Genomic DNA, 14637 nt, shown 5'->3' with positions numbered 1-14637 from the left:
GAGGATGGGTGACCGTCCGGGAAGTTAGATGATTTGGAATGATGAGGGATGATTAGAGATTAGAGGTTAAATTGAGCAGTGATGAGGAGTGATTAGAGATTAGAGGTTAAAATAATTCAGAAATTTGAAAATAAAAAAATTCAAAAAAAATCGTAATTTTTTTTAGTACCGGTTGGTGTTACCAACCGGGACTAAAGGTGGAGGGCCTTTAGTCCCGATTCGTGTAAGAATCGGAACTAAAGAGGAAGGCTTTAGTAACGACCATTTAGTCCCGGTTCCAGAACCGGGACTAAAGCCCTTTTTCTACTAGTGAGAGCGGGGCAAGCGGCAATCATGGTGTGCAGCGAGGATTCGGATATGCTGACCCGCTGCAGCGCGAGCTTCTGAAGCTTGGGGAAGTGAAGCGCCTGAGTGATGTTGTCGTCGGTAAGGTGGCAATCTCCAATGACGGCAACATAGAGCGTGTCGGAGAAGCGGAAGGCGGCCGAGGGCGGCATCTGCACCGTTGTCGGTGGACGCGGTAACTTGTGGCTGAAGCTGCACAGCTCGAGCTCCTGGAGGTTGTTGAGGGCGGGGGACTGGAGCCAGGCATCCGCTCGGTCGCCGGCGAGGTGGTAGACGGGGCCGGAGAAGCGGCGGCCGGGGCCCTGGTGGGCGGCGAGGACGCGCGATATGATGACATCGAGGCCCTCCTCGTCGTGTAAGAAGGAGCGGTGGTCGAGGTTGAGCGGGGCGGTGCGCCAGAGGTGGCGCCACCGGGAGGCGAGGACCTGGGTGCGGCCGCCTTCTTTGGTGGGGAGGAGCGAGACGATGTCCCCGAGGACCTCGTCGGGGAGGTCGCTGATGCGGTCGACGCCGGCGCCTCCTCCGTTTGCATCCGATCCGGGAAGGGGCTGTCCACGGTCCTCCGATGTAGGTTCCGCGACGTCCCCCTCGTGTGTTCTTGCTTTCCTCTTCCTCGACTTAGAACCAGTAGCGTCTGCCTCCACCCCCATGGCTGGCGGTTTATGCGGCGGGGATGGAAGAGCACGCGAGGAGGAGGAGGCGGCTGGCGTCGACGCCCAGCGCTAGGCCGCCGCCGCCGGAGCCGACGCGATCGGAGAGGGCATTTTTTGAGACCAGAGGTGGGCGGCGGCGGTTTTGGGGGAAATGCGTGGGAGCGTGGCGGGTCACAGGAAAATGAATTCGAAGCCCACTCACAGCCAGACTCGGTCGGCCCAGCGTCTGCTAGCACTCGTTTTTCTTTTTCCTTTTTGGTTTTACTATAATACTTGTTTGGTACCAAGTCGTCGCTGATACTCTTAAAAAAATTTGTTGCTGATGATTTTCTTTTAGGTAGCTGATACATTGGGCTACACATCATTTTTCCAATGTGTAGATACATATACCCGTACTATTGATTTCAGTGACAAGTGCAAAGACTGCAAAACTGATTGATTTGGTAAAAAGTTTACATTGTTCCGTCTTCGACATTTACATCATCAGCTCGAAACAAATTGACAAAGAAAATTATACAGTCAAGGAATCCTGAGTTCTAACAGAAAAACAATATCGGACAAAAAACCCGCACAAAGAAAGGAGCAGCAGCCAACGCTGGGGCTTTGATCAGAGTAGTTCAACATTGGGACCACTTATGCTGGAAGCAAAATGGACTCCTTGCTTCCAAGATGAAGCCGCTCTCTCAAGTGATAGATCCACACTGCCACAGCAGAAAGTTAATGTAAATTCGAGTCATCACACAACATTCTGAACGTGCAAACAACTACGTTCGAAGCAAACACAGCTATGTCTATACCTAGCAAAACGTAGCAAAAATGTACTCCCTCTGCTCCATAATTCTTGCAATCTTGTTAAATACTCCCTCTATCTCATAATATAAGCAAAAACGTCTTATATTGTGGGACAGAATAGTACTAGATAGCACTACGGCACTGCGTTATCATCACCAGTCACAAACGCAAGCACAGCTCGAGGCAAAACGGATAGCAGAACAGCTGTGCAGAATTGGGTCCAACCAAAGGTAAAGGTAAGGTAACCTAAGCTGTGCAGATCGTGTCATTTCGACTAACACTTGATGTGTATACCAAAAGATTGTTTCTGCACACACAATATTTCCAAACTGGAGCATCCAAATTACAGTGTATAAGACATGCTCACAAATAAATACATAACCATTTGTTACCTCTTCAGTTTCTCATTCTACCTCATAGAGACAAACAATTTCATGCCAACCAATGTTTGTAACCAACAAACGCATATTACTAAGCATTCCCTTCCCAGCCAGAAACTGTATTATAACCCATTGTGTCGCAACAGGTGGGTATTCTAAAAGAAGAGCTATTTGCACCAACATTCCCAACTGGTAAATATTTACAATCTGCTCAAATCGCAACTTAATTAAGTTCTCCTATGGTAATATGGCAACGCCTCATAATCTGAAACTCAGGCTGGCATGCTGCCACAGATGATCAATAACAGGTACACACTGGTAGCACATCTCAACACGCTGTTGGATGAATGACACACTGAAGAGAGGGATATTCTGGATAAGCCACACACACCCCTAACTAGCAGCGAGCTACTTCCGTGGATCTTTCAATATCCATAACAATCCTTGTGGCCTCGATGACAATCTGCCCGTCCAAGTAGTGCTGCCTGCACACAGGCATATACACATCGGCTCCACCAATGAGTTCGGTCCTGGTTTCCTGTGTCTTCCTCAATGTGAAGGACGCCCGGCGATCGCACAGCTCACACCGTGCTGTTAGCTTGGTGACCGAGTTAGCCAGGGGAATGATGTCCAGTACTGAGCCAAACTTGTTCCTGTGAAACAACTCAATCATCAAACAGTAGGCATGATAAGAAAAATTGCAATACCTTCTGAATGAAATATGGACCATTTGGATGATTTTATCTATTTAACAGCCTTTTAGGGGATGTACAGAGATTCAGCAAATGGCCAAGTCATAGGGAAACTAAATAAGTTTTACGAGATAAATCATTCAGCAAGTACCTTTTGTAATCACCATCTAGCCCTGCAACCACAACGATTTTTCCATCATGATCAGCAGCTTTGCTGCAAAAATCATGAAGATCATCGAAGAACTGGGCTTCATCGATACCTATGACATCTACCTGTAGCAGCAAATTTTGATGAGATTCTTACAGACAACCAAATCCAACAGCTTCAATACCACCATGCTACACAATGACATGAAAAAACTAACAGCTCTTATCTCAACCAGCGTTGGCTGGCTAAAGCTTCCAGGCCAATTCCCACAGCAACGGTACAGATAGGAGGTGGTACCATCTCACGTAGCAACTGTACGATAAGTTGTGATGATAACCAGATAAAAGAAAGTTCGCACACAAACAGATTTTTTTTAAGAATGGCTGAATAACAGATTAGCTAGTCAATCCATATCATTGACAATTTACTAAATCAGGTAAGTAGATGAACACTAAGCATGACAACTGCCTCCTGCTATCATGTGACAAAACTAGGTCCTCTGAATACAAGCTCGTCAATTTTCAACATAGGATGCTTGTAGATCGAATTTTTTGTTGTTTGATCAGTAATGGCTTCTCAGGCATAGACTGTTCAAATAAACACAAGTACATTTGGCAATTTCTACAGGCTTGCAAATATATTATTGAAAAACAAATGGCTACCAGCAACCATGAAAAGTCAACCATAACATATTTTGATTGGACGCAGCAAGTTTTCCAGTCAGCTACCTTGCCACAATTACTCAATGTTCACTTCTTTATTCACAAATCTCAGCTAAATGGAAAACAGGAGCAGTACTACTATTTCAGGCCAAGACCAAAAGCAACTTTCGTAGCCACAGACTGGGTGGATTCACCTTCCTCAGTGTGACAAAATAAATTGACCTTGAAATGTGGGTTATATGTCAAACGAGGTGAAACATGACAAGTTCGGAGAACTAGACATTAGCATAACAAAGTAAAAGCTCGCTAACTTAACTGTGCATTATAGTGGCATCCAACCAAACGCACCCCAAGATCATACAACTACCACTCCAATATTAAACTTTTCCATCTGGGCAGGTCCAAATTATAGCATTTTGCATAGACATACAGATCTCCTTTTCAAATAATGCTTGATGGCACATTTACTTTTATGAATTCACTGCTAGCACAAGCACAGATAGCAACAATCTAGATCACTCTCTTTTCTACCTTGTTGAGAAAGCACTGTAAAGGTATAATTTTTGTGCAAGAAACGATAAATTGCGCGAGAAATAAGGCTACCAAACAATAGCAGAGTGATGTTTGAAGCATCCATTCAAACCACTAGAATATTTGCATGGCAGTAGTAATTCACAGTGCACAGCATGATTAACCAAATTGAAGGCTGAAAGTGTTTGACACACCTTATCATAAGCCTCTCTCCCTAGTTTATCTTGGAAAGTTGAAAGCTCGGGTAGAGCCCAGCATGCCATCTTTGTGCCGTCATGGGTCACAACAGAATCCAATCCATATCGATTGTCTTTGTCAGACTTTATGAGTGCCACAGTCCTGTATTGCAAGGGGCAAAGATGTCAAAATTCTACCACAACGAATTGTCCCACATAAATGGTGAAGTCAAAAAGCATGGAATTCAGGAGACAGAAAGAGCAAGAAGCATTGTTTTTCATCAAAATCTCTCCAATAACAATCTTCTTGCTGACTAAGAAAATCACTCATAACATAACAGCCTTTTCAGAAAGAAAGAAAATATCAGTTTGAGTGTGCTAAGATCATTGATTATGCCATCACTGACCAGTGAAACTCCGACAGGCCACCAGTTTTCTATGCAAGCTATTGACAATTAGAGTTATACTAAGAAGAGGATTAGTTATTATATACTTAGCCAAGATCATGAATTATTCCATCAGTGACCAGCGAACCTCTGACAGGCCACCAGTTTTCTATGCAAGCTATTGACAATTAGATTTATATAAGAAGGAGATTAGTATTATATACTACTCCCTCTGTAAACTAATATAAGAGTGTTTAGATCACTACTTTAGTATTCTAAACGCTTTTATATTAGTTTACGGAGGGAGTACTTGGCTTAATACACACTCTTCTGAGCGTTGATTTTTCTTTGGTCTTATCAGAAACCCTGACTGACTGACAGGAACCGGGGTTCACTGGCAGTCAGCGAAATGAATCAGTAAACAAGAGAGGGGAGACTGGACGGGGGTGAGTACCTGCCGGTGCCGGCCTCGGCCTGGACACGGCGGAGAAGCGCGGTGGTCTTGCCAGCGAACATGGGGCCGACGATGACGTGAATCTCGCCGGACTGCGCTTCCCGGGCCTCCATCGCCGGAACACGGCCGTCTAACCGAGTCCTGGCCGCCGCCGCCGTCGGCGCTGCCTTCTTAGAGAGAGACCGAGCCGGGGGGGCGAGGGGCCTGGGGCGGGAAAGATCCGGCCGGAAAGGGAGCGAGAGGAGCGGGCAGAGGGCGGTGGCGCGGGGGAGGAAGGCGGGGGAGGAGGGGCCGGAGAGGAGGAGCGACCTCATGGCGGAAGAAATGGAGCGCATCCGGGAGGGATTTTAATGGGTAGTTTTCTCGGGTGGGTAGGTGGGGGTGGGATCGGGTCCGGCGGGAGGAGGATTGAAAATTGTGGGCGGGGTTTGAATCTTTCGTGGAGGGAATGGGGAATTTTTCGCTAGGGTTTTGGCGGGACGACGGGGAAGGGTGGCGGCGGCTTGGCCTGGCGGGGGAGGTGGGAAGGGGAACGCGTGGATGGATGGTGACGGGGAGGCGAGCCGGTCTCCGAATCTATAGGGGTGGCCGTGGGCGGCGGCTGGCGTGCGCCGGTGGACGGTGGACGGTGGGCGGCGGCGTGACGGTCACCCGTGGGGCGGCGGCCGGCCGGCGGCTGCGGTGTGCTGAGTGCTGCGAGGGTTGTGAGCTCCTGGGCGCGGGGCGCTGGGCTGCTATCTCGTCGAACTCTGTGACAGGTGTGGGCTTGGGCCTAGGAACGAGTTGTTCTTCTGCTCCAAGAAGGCTTGCTTTGGCGGGCCACGGCCCAGGTTGGCCCTCACGAAACTCTGCCCTATTTTTTCTCAAAAAAAAAACGTAACTCCGCCCCGCACGCAGCAGCCGGCAAGGAGCGCGCCCTCCGGCGGCCGGCGACCTGGCTCAGAGGAGCACGGCGGACGGCATGATGTAAGCCCCATCTTCTCTTCTCTTCTCTTCTCCTCCTGTACCCCAGAACGATGATGCCCATCTCTCTCTCAACTCCGGCCGTTCCTCCTCATCTGCATGCCCTTCCACTTATTAATCTGTATATATACTATCCTGGTTAATTTGGAGTTAGCAGCATGGCTCTTGTGACGTCGAGATGATTGTGTAACTGTTTCAAAAAGAAAATCATAATGTACCGAGTATCTCAATGGCTTAAATATTGAATTTCCCTTTTTCTCAAGGGCCGGAGACATGCTGAAAGTCAAGAGAAGCAGCAGAGCGAGCTCAAGTCCAAGGCAGGAAACACGCAAGCTGGGCCAGAGGGCCAGTGAGCCACCTCTTGCCAATCCTTCTCTGCCGCGCTTATTTCTACAGATTTTTGTTCAGAGCCTTCACATATATATAAATATATAATGCTTCTGTCAACTAGGAGACTCGCATCGGAACGAAGCGTTAAAAGATCTGATCAAAGGAGGGCTCAGCGAGGAATCCGCTTCGAAGCTGGCTTTGAGCATCGTCCCGCTCGTATCGTATCACGGTGATCGTAGTAGTAGTACTACTATTATATGTGCAAATTGCTTCTCCATCTTTGTAGCATGTTTATTCATCATCATGACCGAAGCTGCGGTGACCGTGCCCTTGTGTAGGTACAGGGATCCATTCTCGATGCACGGGCATAGTTGTCGAAAGCGATCAATACGCTACATCTTTCCTCACATCTATAGATCTGGTTACTAGAGACTCAGTTTTTCTCCCTGGATGCCAGGTTGGTGCTGCCAATTTTAAATTTTGCATTCCATCGCTTGCATATCTTGTTTTTCAGCAGCATGCACATTGTCTCTTGTCGTATCACTGCAGATCAAAGTGCGTCTACCAAACAGGAGAGCGGCGAAGGCACATCTGCAATATTACAGCGCGACTCCCGCTATGCTTGTTGTGACCATTGGGCCCTACCCTCATCTTTGTGCAGCACGTATCCGTGACAGAACTCAAGTCGATGAGTCTTCCGGTGACCTGTTTGCTATTAGTTGTCGGTACAAGACAGGCAAATTATCGGTCATCCGTGGGATGCTGGCTGACAGTCCAAGTGGACTCGAGGGCGAACGGTCCACGTGCCAAATCACTGCGGTGCGCCGTCGATTTCTCTGCCTTGAGTTTTCTAACCCTCTCCTTTGAGGCAAGCATCACAGGCTATTTTTTGTGCTGGCTAGGTTGGAAGAGGTGGGCCTCTTGTTGGAGTTGATGGGAGTATTGTTGGGATGAACCTCTGTACGGAAGAAGGGATAACCCCATTCGTACCAATCAATCAAATTTATAAATGTCTGTGCAAAGTTGGGATACGGTATGTCATCTATACTTCAATCCTTTAATCGCACCGGTGAAAAGTACAGAACGCATAATGAAGTCTATGAATGTGTTTGGTTCACAACCAAAGCTGGCTGTACAAAAAATGGCTGCCCAGCCTGATTTGATTGTTCTTTGGACTGGCTACAAACCAATTAGAAACCTAGCAATTTGGCCAAAATATAATCCAAACAACATCAACTTACCAAAAATTTGGACATGCCTTTGCTTTGGTCGTCATGCCAAAATATTGGTTGTGCCAGTTAGTTGGGACTGAAACCAAATACATCCTGCAAAAAAAAAAGACTATTTGCATTTGATAAAATTTACTAGTTTCTACTGCAGGGACTGTTTGGAGCCCGCACCATCGAGCTTCAGTTCAGAAGGTGAGCTAAGCACAACCACTCTTTCCTAATGGTTATACTAACATAGGTCTGTTAATCAATTCGCGCTGAAGTGTACATATATGAAGTCAGTGTGTTTCAGTTCAGCCTCTCGTCCCTTATAGGTACCTCCAACGCAGATTCCATTATAGGTAGCTCGTGTCGAAACGGCTCAAGTGAGGCAAAGTGAAGATAAGAACCATGAACCTCATGCATCTCCTATCCACGAGGCTGATGTCGAATGGTGTGACCTCAGTCAAGAACTCGCTTCAAAGTTGTCTCCAAGCATTGTCTCCCTTGCTTCATTTGATGGTGATTATACCACCATATATGCACATTTTCTGTGTATGTATTTAACCACCAGTAGTTAATGACTGAAATAATTATTTTCTTATGCAGGAGAGGCATTGCAATCTGAATGCACAGGCATGGTTATTCACAGCAAACTGCCTTGGGCCTCTTTTCTGACCACGGGAAGTTTGTTTGGATCAGTAGGTTACAAACACTGGAGCGCATTGACGGTTTGTGCTGCCGATATTTCTGCGCTTTGCCTGCTTGCTTAGGGTATTGGTAATGGCTATGCATTAAACATGTGTGTTGCTTTTGCTGTATCGTTACAGATCAAGGTGCGCCTTCCAAATGGCAAAGTGGTAGATGGGTGGCTCAACTATCATTCGTCCTTTTGCGATCTCGCCGTTGTCGGCACCAATTCCTTGCTGCACTTCCTGCGCTCACATAATCTTCGTGTAGCATGTCTCGATGACAACATGCAAGTTGATTCGGTGGCCGGGGTATTAGCTGTAAGGCGGTGCTTCGACTCAGGCAAATTAGTGTACACCAGAGGGTCACTGACTGGTGGAATTCAAAACGAAGAGCTTAATTTGCCACTGACTGGTGCAATTCAAGACAAAGAGCTTAATTTTTCCACATGCAAAATCACCGAGGTGCACTGTTGATGTTCCTTCTGATTTTTCTACATAGTTGAAGTCAACAATTGTACAGTGAATTCATAATATTAGTGGCATGTCATTTATCGTTTTTATGTGCAGTGAACTTTCTGATGCCCCAAGAGCTGCAAAAAAAAAAAAACCCTGTGTGGTATTGATTCATTTTTGTGCTAATCTGAGTGTCAAATTATTTTATGTGCTAGGCTGCCAGTGGAGGACCACTTGTTGATTGTGATGGGAATATTGTTGGAATGAACTACTATGGCGGGAAAATAACTCCATTCCTACCAAGTAATCTAATTTTTGACCTCCTTGGGCTTGAGATGTTCTGGTAAGATTGTGTTCCAAGTTCCAACACTTATGCCGAACAACTTTTATAGTCCTCCTTCGTTGTTACAACATGTAAATTGGCTGTTCATTTTCTTGCAATGTTGTTATTATTTATTCTTGCATCCATTCGTGTATGTCACACTGTGTTGTTCTTGTTACAGAACTGTGTTGCTCATGTTCGATATTTTTATTTTGTTGTGAACTCAGTATTTTCCGATCATGGACATTCAGTTGTTCTAGTTATTTGACGTTCATGCCTGAAAATGAACCTTTAGAACCGTGTTTCTCATTTTATTTTATCCTTTTTTGCAAACTCTGTTTTTTCGATCATGGCCATTCACTTGTTCTAGTTATTTGATATCTGCCTGAGGGTGACCCTTCAATTTTGCATCAATTACTACATTCAGGGCTGCAAGTGAAGAAGATCATCGCTGTACAGATGAGACAGAAGAATCTTATAGCGACAGTCCGAAAGGTAAGCTAAGCACAATCACCCTTGAGACTATATGCACTAGCTGGCAGTTCTTTATCATTTTCTAATGTTAGTTGCAAATAATTATATTTGGGTTCTCATGCCCTGCACAAGGCTAGTTTAAGTTAATGGATTTAATCATACTAACACATGGTCTGCTAGCCAGTTCACACTAGTGCATGGATATACTAACACACATTCAGCCCTGAACCAAAAGGGAGATCCAAGCAGTTCACTCATAATGTCATCTACAGTATCATGATTATCCTATTTATTATGCTAACTATAACTAGCAAGTCATCAAATTACAATCTTCCGAACAATGGCTATTACTAAGCTTTTAATCATCATCGGATCACTAATTGTTTCACCCTGTAGCAGAACTCACTGACGACCAACTTGAACGTATACTTGCTCCCTGGCCTGCTTCCGGTGATGGTGAGTGGGTGCTTTCGATTTTGCCAGCAGTTGCATGGTGAATTGCTTCACCTTTGTTGCACCAGAATTTACTTTGATTATGCTGATCACTACTAATGCATTGTCATGGATCGCTTCAACCTGATGTACCAGACTTTAAGGATAGAGCAAATGAGATGCTAAGGACTGCTGGTCATCCCTTGCCAAAGTTTGCTGATGGTGAGTAGTTTGTATCCACCGTGAGGACTATTCCCGGCTGTTTCAAATTTTGACAGCTTTGTTTTGGCAAATCCACTGATGTGCCATGCTTATTTAACCAGATGGCATGTACTTGAAAGAGGGTTTTGACGATGAATTCGGCAACGGTAATTGGAGTGAACCAACCAGGACAGTTGCTTCAAAGATGTCTCTAAGTGTTGTGGCACTTGCTTCATTCATCGTAGAATATGATTCTACTGGGGAGCACGACAAGGGTGATTGTACTGTTGTAAGCTCATTAGGTTCAAATATTTCTTTTCCCTTACTTGGTCACTTGTTAATGCAGAGAAAAGAAGAAAGCATTTTGCTTGCACAGGTGTAATTATAGTGTGCGATGGATCCACTGCAAGAGTTCTGATTTCAGCAAGTTTAGTTAGAACTTCTGGTGAAGAAAACAACATTCATCCTGGATTGAAGGTTGGTGCCGCTGGTCATTATTTCCTTGTTTTTGTTCATTTGAGGTGCTACTCATTATGTCCCACTTCATTATTGTAGATTGAAGTGTGCCTTTGGAGCGAAAGACGTGTGGACGGGACATTGCAACATTATGACTTGCACTATAATGCAGCTATTGTCAGCATCGAGGGTGCCTGCAGTTATTGTGCGGCAAACCTTGATGAACCATCTAAAACTGATGAGGTAGTAGCTCTAGGGCGCGCCTTCGAATCAGGCGAGTTAATGGCCACGAACGGGGCTGTGACTGGTGAAAGTAGCAGATTTGATTGCAAAGAGCTTCGGATGTCCACTTGTACAATTACCAAGGTACACTGTTGCTGACTTTTCTTAATTATGTCTTTCCTGCATGTTGGAGATAAATAGTTTCATGAAAGCATGAACTACACAATATGATTTTATTCCCCTTATTTAATCGTTTGTTTCAACTTGGTTGTTGTGCATGTATATACAGGCTGGGATTGGAGGGCCCCTTGTTGATTTTGATGGGAACTTTGTTGGCATGAACTTCTATGACATGGAACAAACTCCTTATCTGCCAAGGGATATAATCCTGGAAGTCATCAGGCGTTTTGATGCAAAACGGTATGTATGCGTGTCCTGTATATTCATGTAATACTCCTGTATATTCATTTGCTAAGTTAGCTTCTTCAACTTTTGACTGGTTTGAGGAGCCTTTGAGTGAAATTGTACCAATCCTCATAAACGATGCTTGTTATTGCAAATGAATAAAGATATGTGTTTTTCAAAAAAAAAAAATTGTAATACTCCTGATAATTTTCTTTTTTAAGTCTGGTGCAACTGCTCCAAGTGCTATTGATGTACAGTATTCGTGTGCTGGGGGAGTGGGCTTGCAAGATCCTTTTGATCTTCTGCAGTTAAATCCAACCGACAGTTACTGAATTTGGATCAGACTGGTTGTTAGTCTATCATCTTTGATTTGTTACTCGCAGTTTGAATTAGAAAGCCATGTGTCCTCTTTACTTAATTTTGCACTCACTGAATTGATTTAAAGTTACATAGGTCTCCTCATCTTTCTTAGAAATTATAACAATATTAGTTCAGTGGTAATAACTAACAATATTAACGTACCGCATCATACATATCTGTCTAACCCTGTTATCTTTGTATATGCTAATAGAAACAAATTTGATGAATCTGTTGTAGGACTGCTGCTGCTGCTGTCGAGGCTACAGAAGAGTCTGAATTTCACAGGTAGGTCCTTGCATCCTTGCGACCTGTCTCAATACATTTTCATTGTGTTGCACGCAGATAAATTGTTGAGCTTTCTGACTTGGGATTTTTTGTTTCATCAACACACAGCTGGCCCGTGCCCGACGCCTACTGGGTTTATCCGAGTCGTTACCCCGAACCCCCGCGCCCTCCTGCAAGCTTTGAGTTGGAGTAAAATACTAAAATGTGTGTTTTATTTTGTGCTTGTATTTTGTTTGGCTTAGGAGGTGGATGGTTTTGTCAGGCTTTGGATGATGGTTCTCAAGTGTTGTACTGCCGGACCCCTAGTTTTTAGATGATACGATGCTGTTGAAATTCAAACAAACAATCAGTGATTGAGAGCCAACGCAGATCTATAGGGGTACAAGATTAACTCAATCTGCAAATGATTGTCGTCAGGTAAATCATGGGAACATTCTTTGACAAGGTCAATTATGAAGCATTGTCAGGTTTCAGAATGAACCAGAGGAACAAGAGATGAAATCCCAGGCCCGGCTCAGCTATAGTGTTAGCATGCCTGGATCTTGTTCTCAAAACCAAAAAGAAACAAAAACATATATCGCCGCCTCCCATCACGGAAAACTTGATCGAAAACTTATTGGCACAACACTAATCCAAATAAGATGTCGAATTGCTAAATGTGCAAACATGAAAAACAAAGTACCAGAAGTGACAATGTACTCTAGGACACTAAGGTCAACTCTAGCCGATCCCAAATCTATAAAGGAGTAAATTTCGGTTTTACTCCTCTATGCCACGCCTATCCGAACTCCTAAAATCTATGAGTATAATTTTTACTCTTGCGCCGGAAATGCCCTCCAAGCCGCCTAAATATACACGACGCTTGCGCGGCCGAGTAAAAGTTGCGCGCCTCTTTCTCCCCCCCCCCTGCAGCTGCGTCCTTCCCGCCGCTACCGCCCCCACGTGCCGCCATCGCCACCGATGACCGGCTCTGTTGCCAGAATTGATAGCCAAGACCCTTCCGCCACCCCGTAGGCTTGTTGCTGCCAGAAACCACCCCCAGGCTGTCGTCCGCGCCGAGAAAAGAGATTGGGGATGAAAAAGCTCCACCGGCCACAAGCACTAGCTCCAACCGCGCCAAAGGCCACCGGAGTGGCGACTGCCTCTCTAGCGACGGTCGGCCGCCCTCCCGACGCTCCCGCCGGCGACAAGAGAGCTAGAAAACCGACAGTTGCGGTGTCGGCCCTCGCCGAGGAGACCGCGAAGAGCGCCACATCCACGGTCGCGGTCTCGTGCAGCGTCTCCCTACAGCCACTGCTTTAGCGCATCCGGGCGCTGTAGCCGGCAAGAAGGGTCGCCGCCCCAAGTGCTCGACGAAATGCCAACAAGGTAAAAAAACATCTTTTAAATTTCAGCCAACAAATTTGACAGTGATTTTTGGTGGCCGATGATGATGGAGTTTGTTGGTTTTGCTGTCGTAGTGTGGAGATGAACACGACCGAATTCTTGGCGACTTTGGAGTCCTCGGCTACGATGGGGCTAGATGATCTCAATTATGATTCAATTTGGGCTCATTCAAAGGTGGCCGAAGAGGATATGGAAGAAGAGGAGGTGGCCTATAGAGACAAACTTGAGGAGGTGACCGAAGCAAGCACGAGGTCGTCAAGGTCACAAACTCACAACTACAATCAAGTTGAAGATGATGCTATATGTTATTCTTGGACAACGATAATGGCCGCAAGAAAGTATTGGGAGCTCACTCGTGGGGAGAACTTGACCTAAGCCAAAGGCTCTCTTCGGAATGGTGATGGTGGTCGGTGGTGGGTGGCGACCGAGAGGATGGTGGTGGTGATGGTGATGGTGGCAAGGTCAGCGCCTTCACATTGTAGCCGCTGGTCGACAAGCTGGAGCGTCGTCTATCTCCTTGGTGGGCGTCCATGATGTCCCGCGGCGACCGCCTCGCACTCTGCCGGCCAGTGGAGGAGCTTCTCAGGGGCCAACCTGGGTGGTGGCCCCCCCAGCCCATGAAATTTTTCTACTATACCCCTTAACATTTGGCCTATATGTCAAAGAAAATTAGCCTAAAACATATATTATTTGCCCCCCAGCTCACTGCCCCCCCCCTAGAATTGAGGCCAAGCTCCGCCACTGAGTGCTGGCGCCATGGACATCAACCCACTTGTGCTTAAGCAGATCAACCGGCTCATCCGAAACTTCCTGTGTTACGGACGCAAGGACACAAGAAGCGGGTACTGCCTCATCAACCGGCAGCAGGTGTGCCGCCCTACCTCGCTTGGGGGCCTCGGGCTTACGGACCTTCACCGCATGGGCATATCCCTATGCATGCGCTGGCTTTGGCTCCAAAGAATGGACGCGTCGTGTCCATGGCAGCACCTCCACATCTCGCAGAGCCCCGAGGTTCAGGCTATCTTCCGGGTGAAAGATCGTGGATGTCGCCTAGAGGGGGGTGAATAGGCATTTTTAAAATAAATACGGTTTAGGCTTGAACAAATGCGGAATAAACCTAGCGGTTAATTTGTCAAGCATAAAACCTACAACAACTAGGCTCACCTATGTGCACCAACAACTTATGCTAAGCAAGATAAACTACTAGGTGATAGCAAGATATATGACAA

General features: G+C 46.0%; 2 protein-coding genes and 1 long non-coding RNA gene across 3 annotated transcripts; 2 read left to right on the top strand and 1 right to left on the bottom strand.

Annotated features, from left to right (window-relative positions):
- Positions 1-2268: 2268 nt before the first annotated feature.
- Positions 2269-5934, bottom strand: LOC123182942 (thymidine kinase). The gene is made up of 4 exons (XM_044595643.1): positions 5220-5934; positions 4398-4542; positions 3014-3135; positions 2269-2823 (listed from the first exon to the last, which is right to left on the bottom strand). Exons 1-4 carry the CDS (start codon positions 5552-5554, stop codon positions 2568-2570), a joined length of 858 nt encoding a protein of 285 aa, XP_044451578.1. The 5' UTR covers positions 5555-5934; the 3' UTR covers positions 2269-2567.
- LOC123182943 (uncharacterized) lies at positions 5927-7546 on the top strand. Its single transcript, XR_006492376.1, has 5 exons — positions 5927-6185; positions 6446-6741; positions 6851-6969; positions 7062-7331; positions 7415-7546. It is a non-coding gene; the product is annotated as an uncharacterized lncRNA (long non-coding RNA).
- A 351-nt stretch (positions 7547-7897) lies between these two features.
- LOC123175432 (uncharacterized) lies at positions 7898-12324 on the top strand. Its single transcript, XM_044590208.1, has 14 exons — positions 7898-7933; positions 8056-8242; positions 8330-8451; positions 8551-8874; positions 9081-9208; positions 9615-9682; positions 10061-10117; positions 10250-10315; positions 10417-10569; positions 10641-10771; positions 10850-11116; positions 11262-11392; positions 11975-12022; positions 12131-12324. Exons 3-14 carry the CDS (start codon positions 8359-8361, stop codon positions 12213-12215), a joined length of 1551 nt encoding a protein of 516 aa, XP_044446143.1. The 5' UTR covers positions 7898-7933; positions 8056-8242; positions 8330-8358; the 3' UTR covers positions 12216-12324.
- The last annotated feature ends 2313 nt before the right edge of the window (positions 12325-14637 follow it).

Source organism: Triticum aestivum, chromosome 1D (assembly GCF_018294505.1).
Source record: "Triticum aestivum cultivar Chinese Spring chromosome 1D, IWGSC CS RefSeq v2.1, whole genome shotgun sequence".
Lineage (NCBI taxonomy): Eukaryota > Viridiplantae > Streptophyta > Magnoliopsida > Poales > Poaceae > Triticum > Triticum aestivum.
The sequence above is the reverse complement of the archived record's forward strand: the minus strand, read 5'-3'. Positions and strand labels throughout refer to the sequence as shown.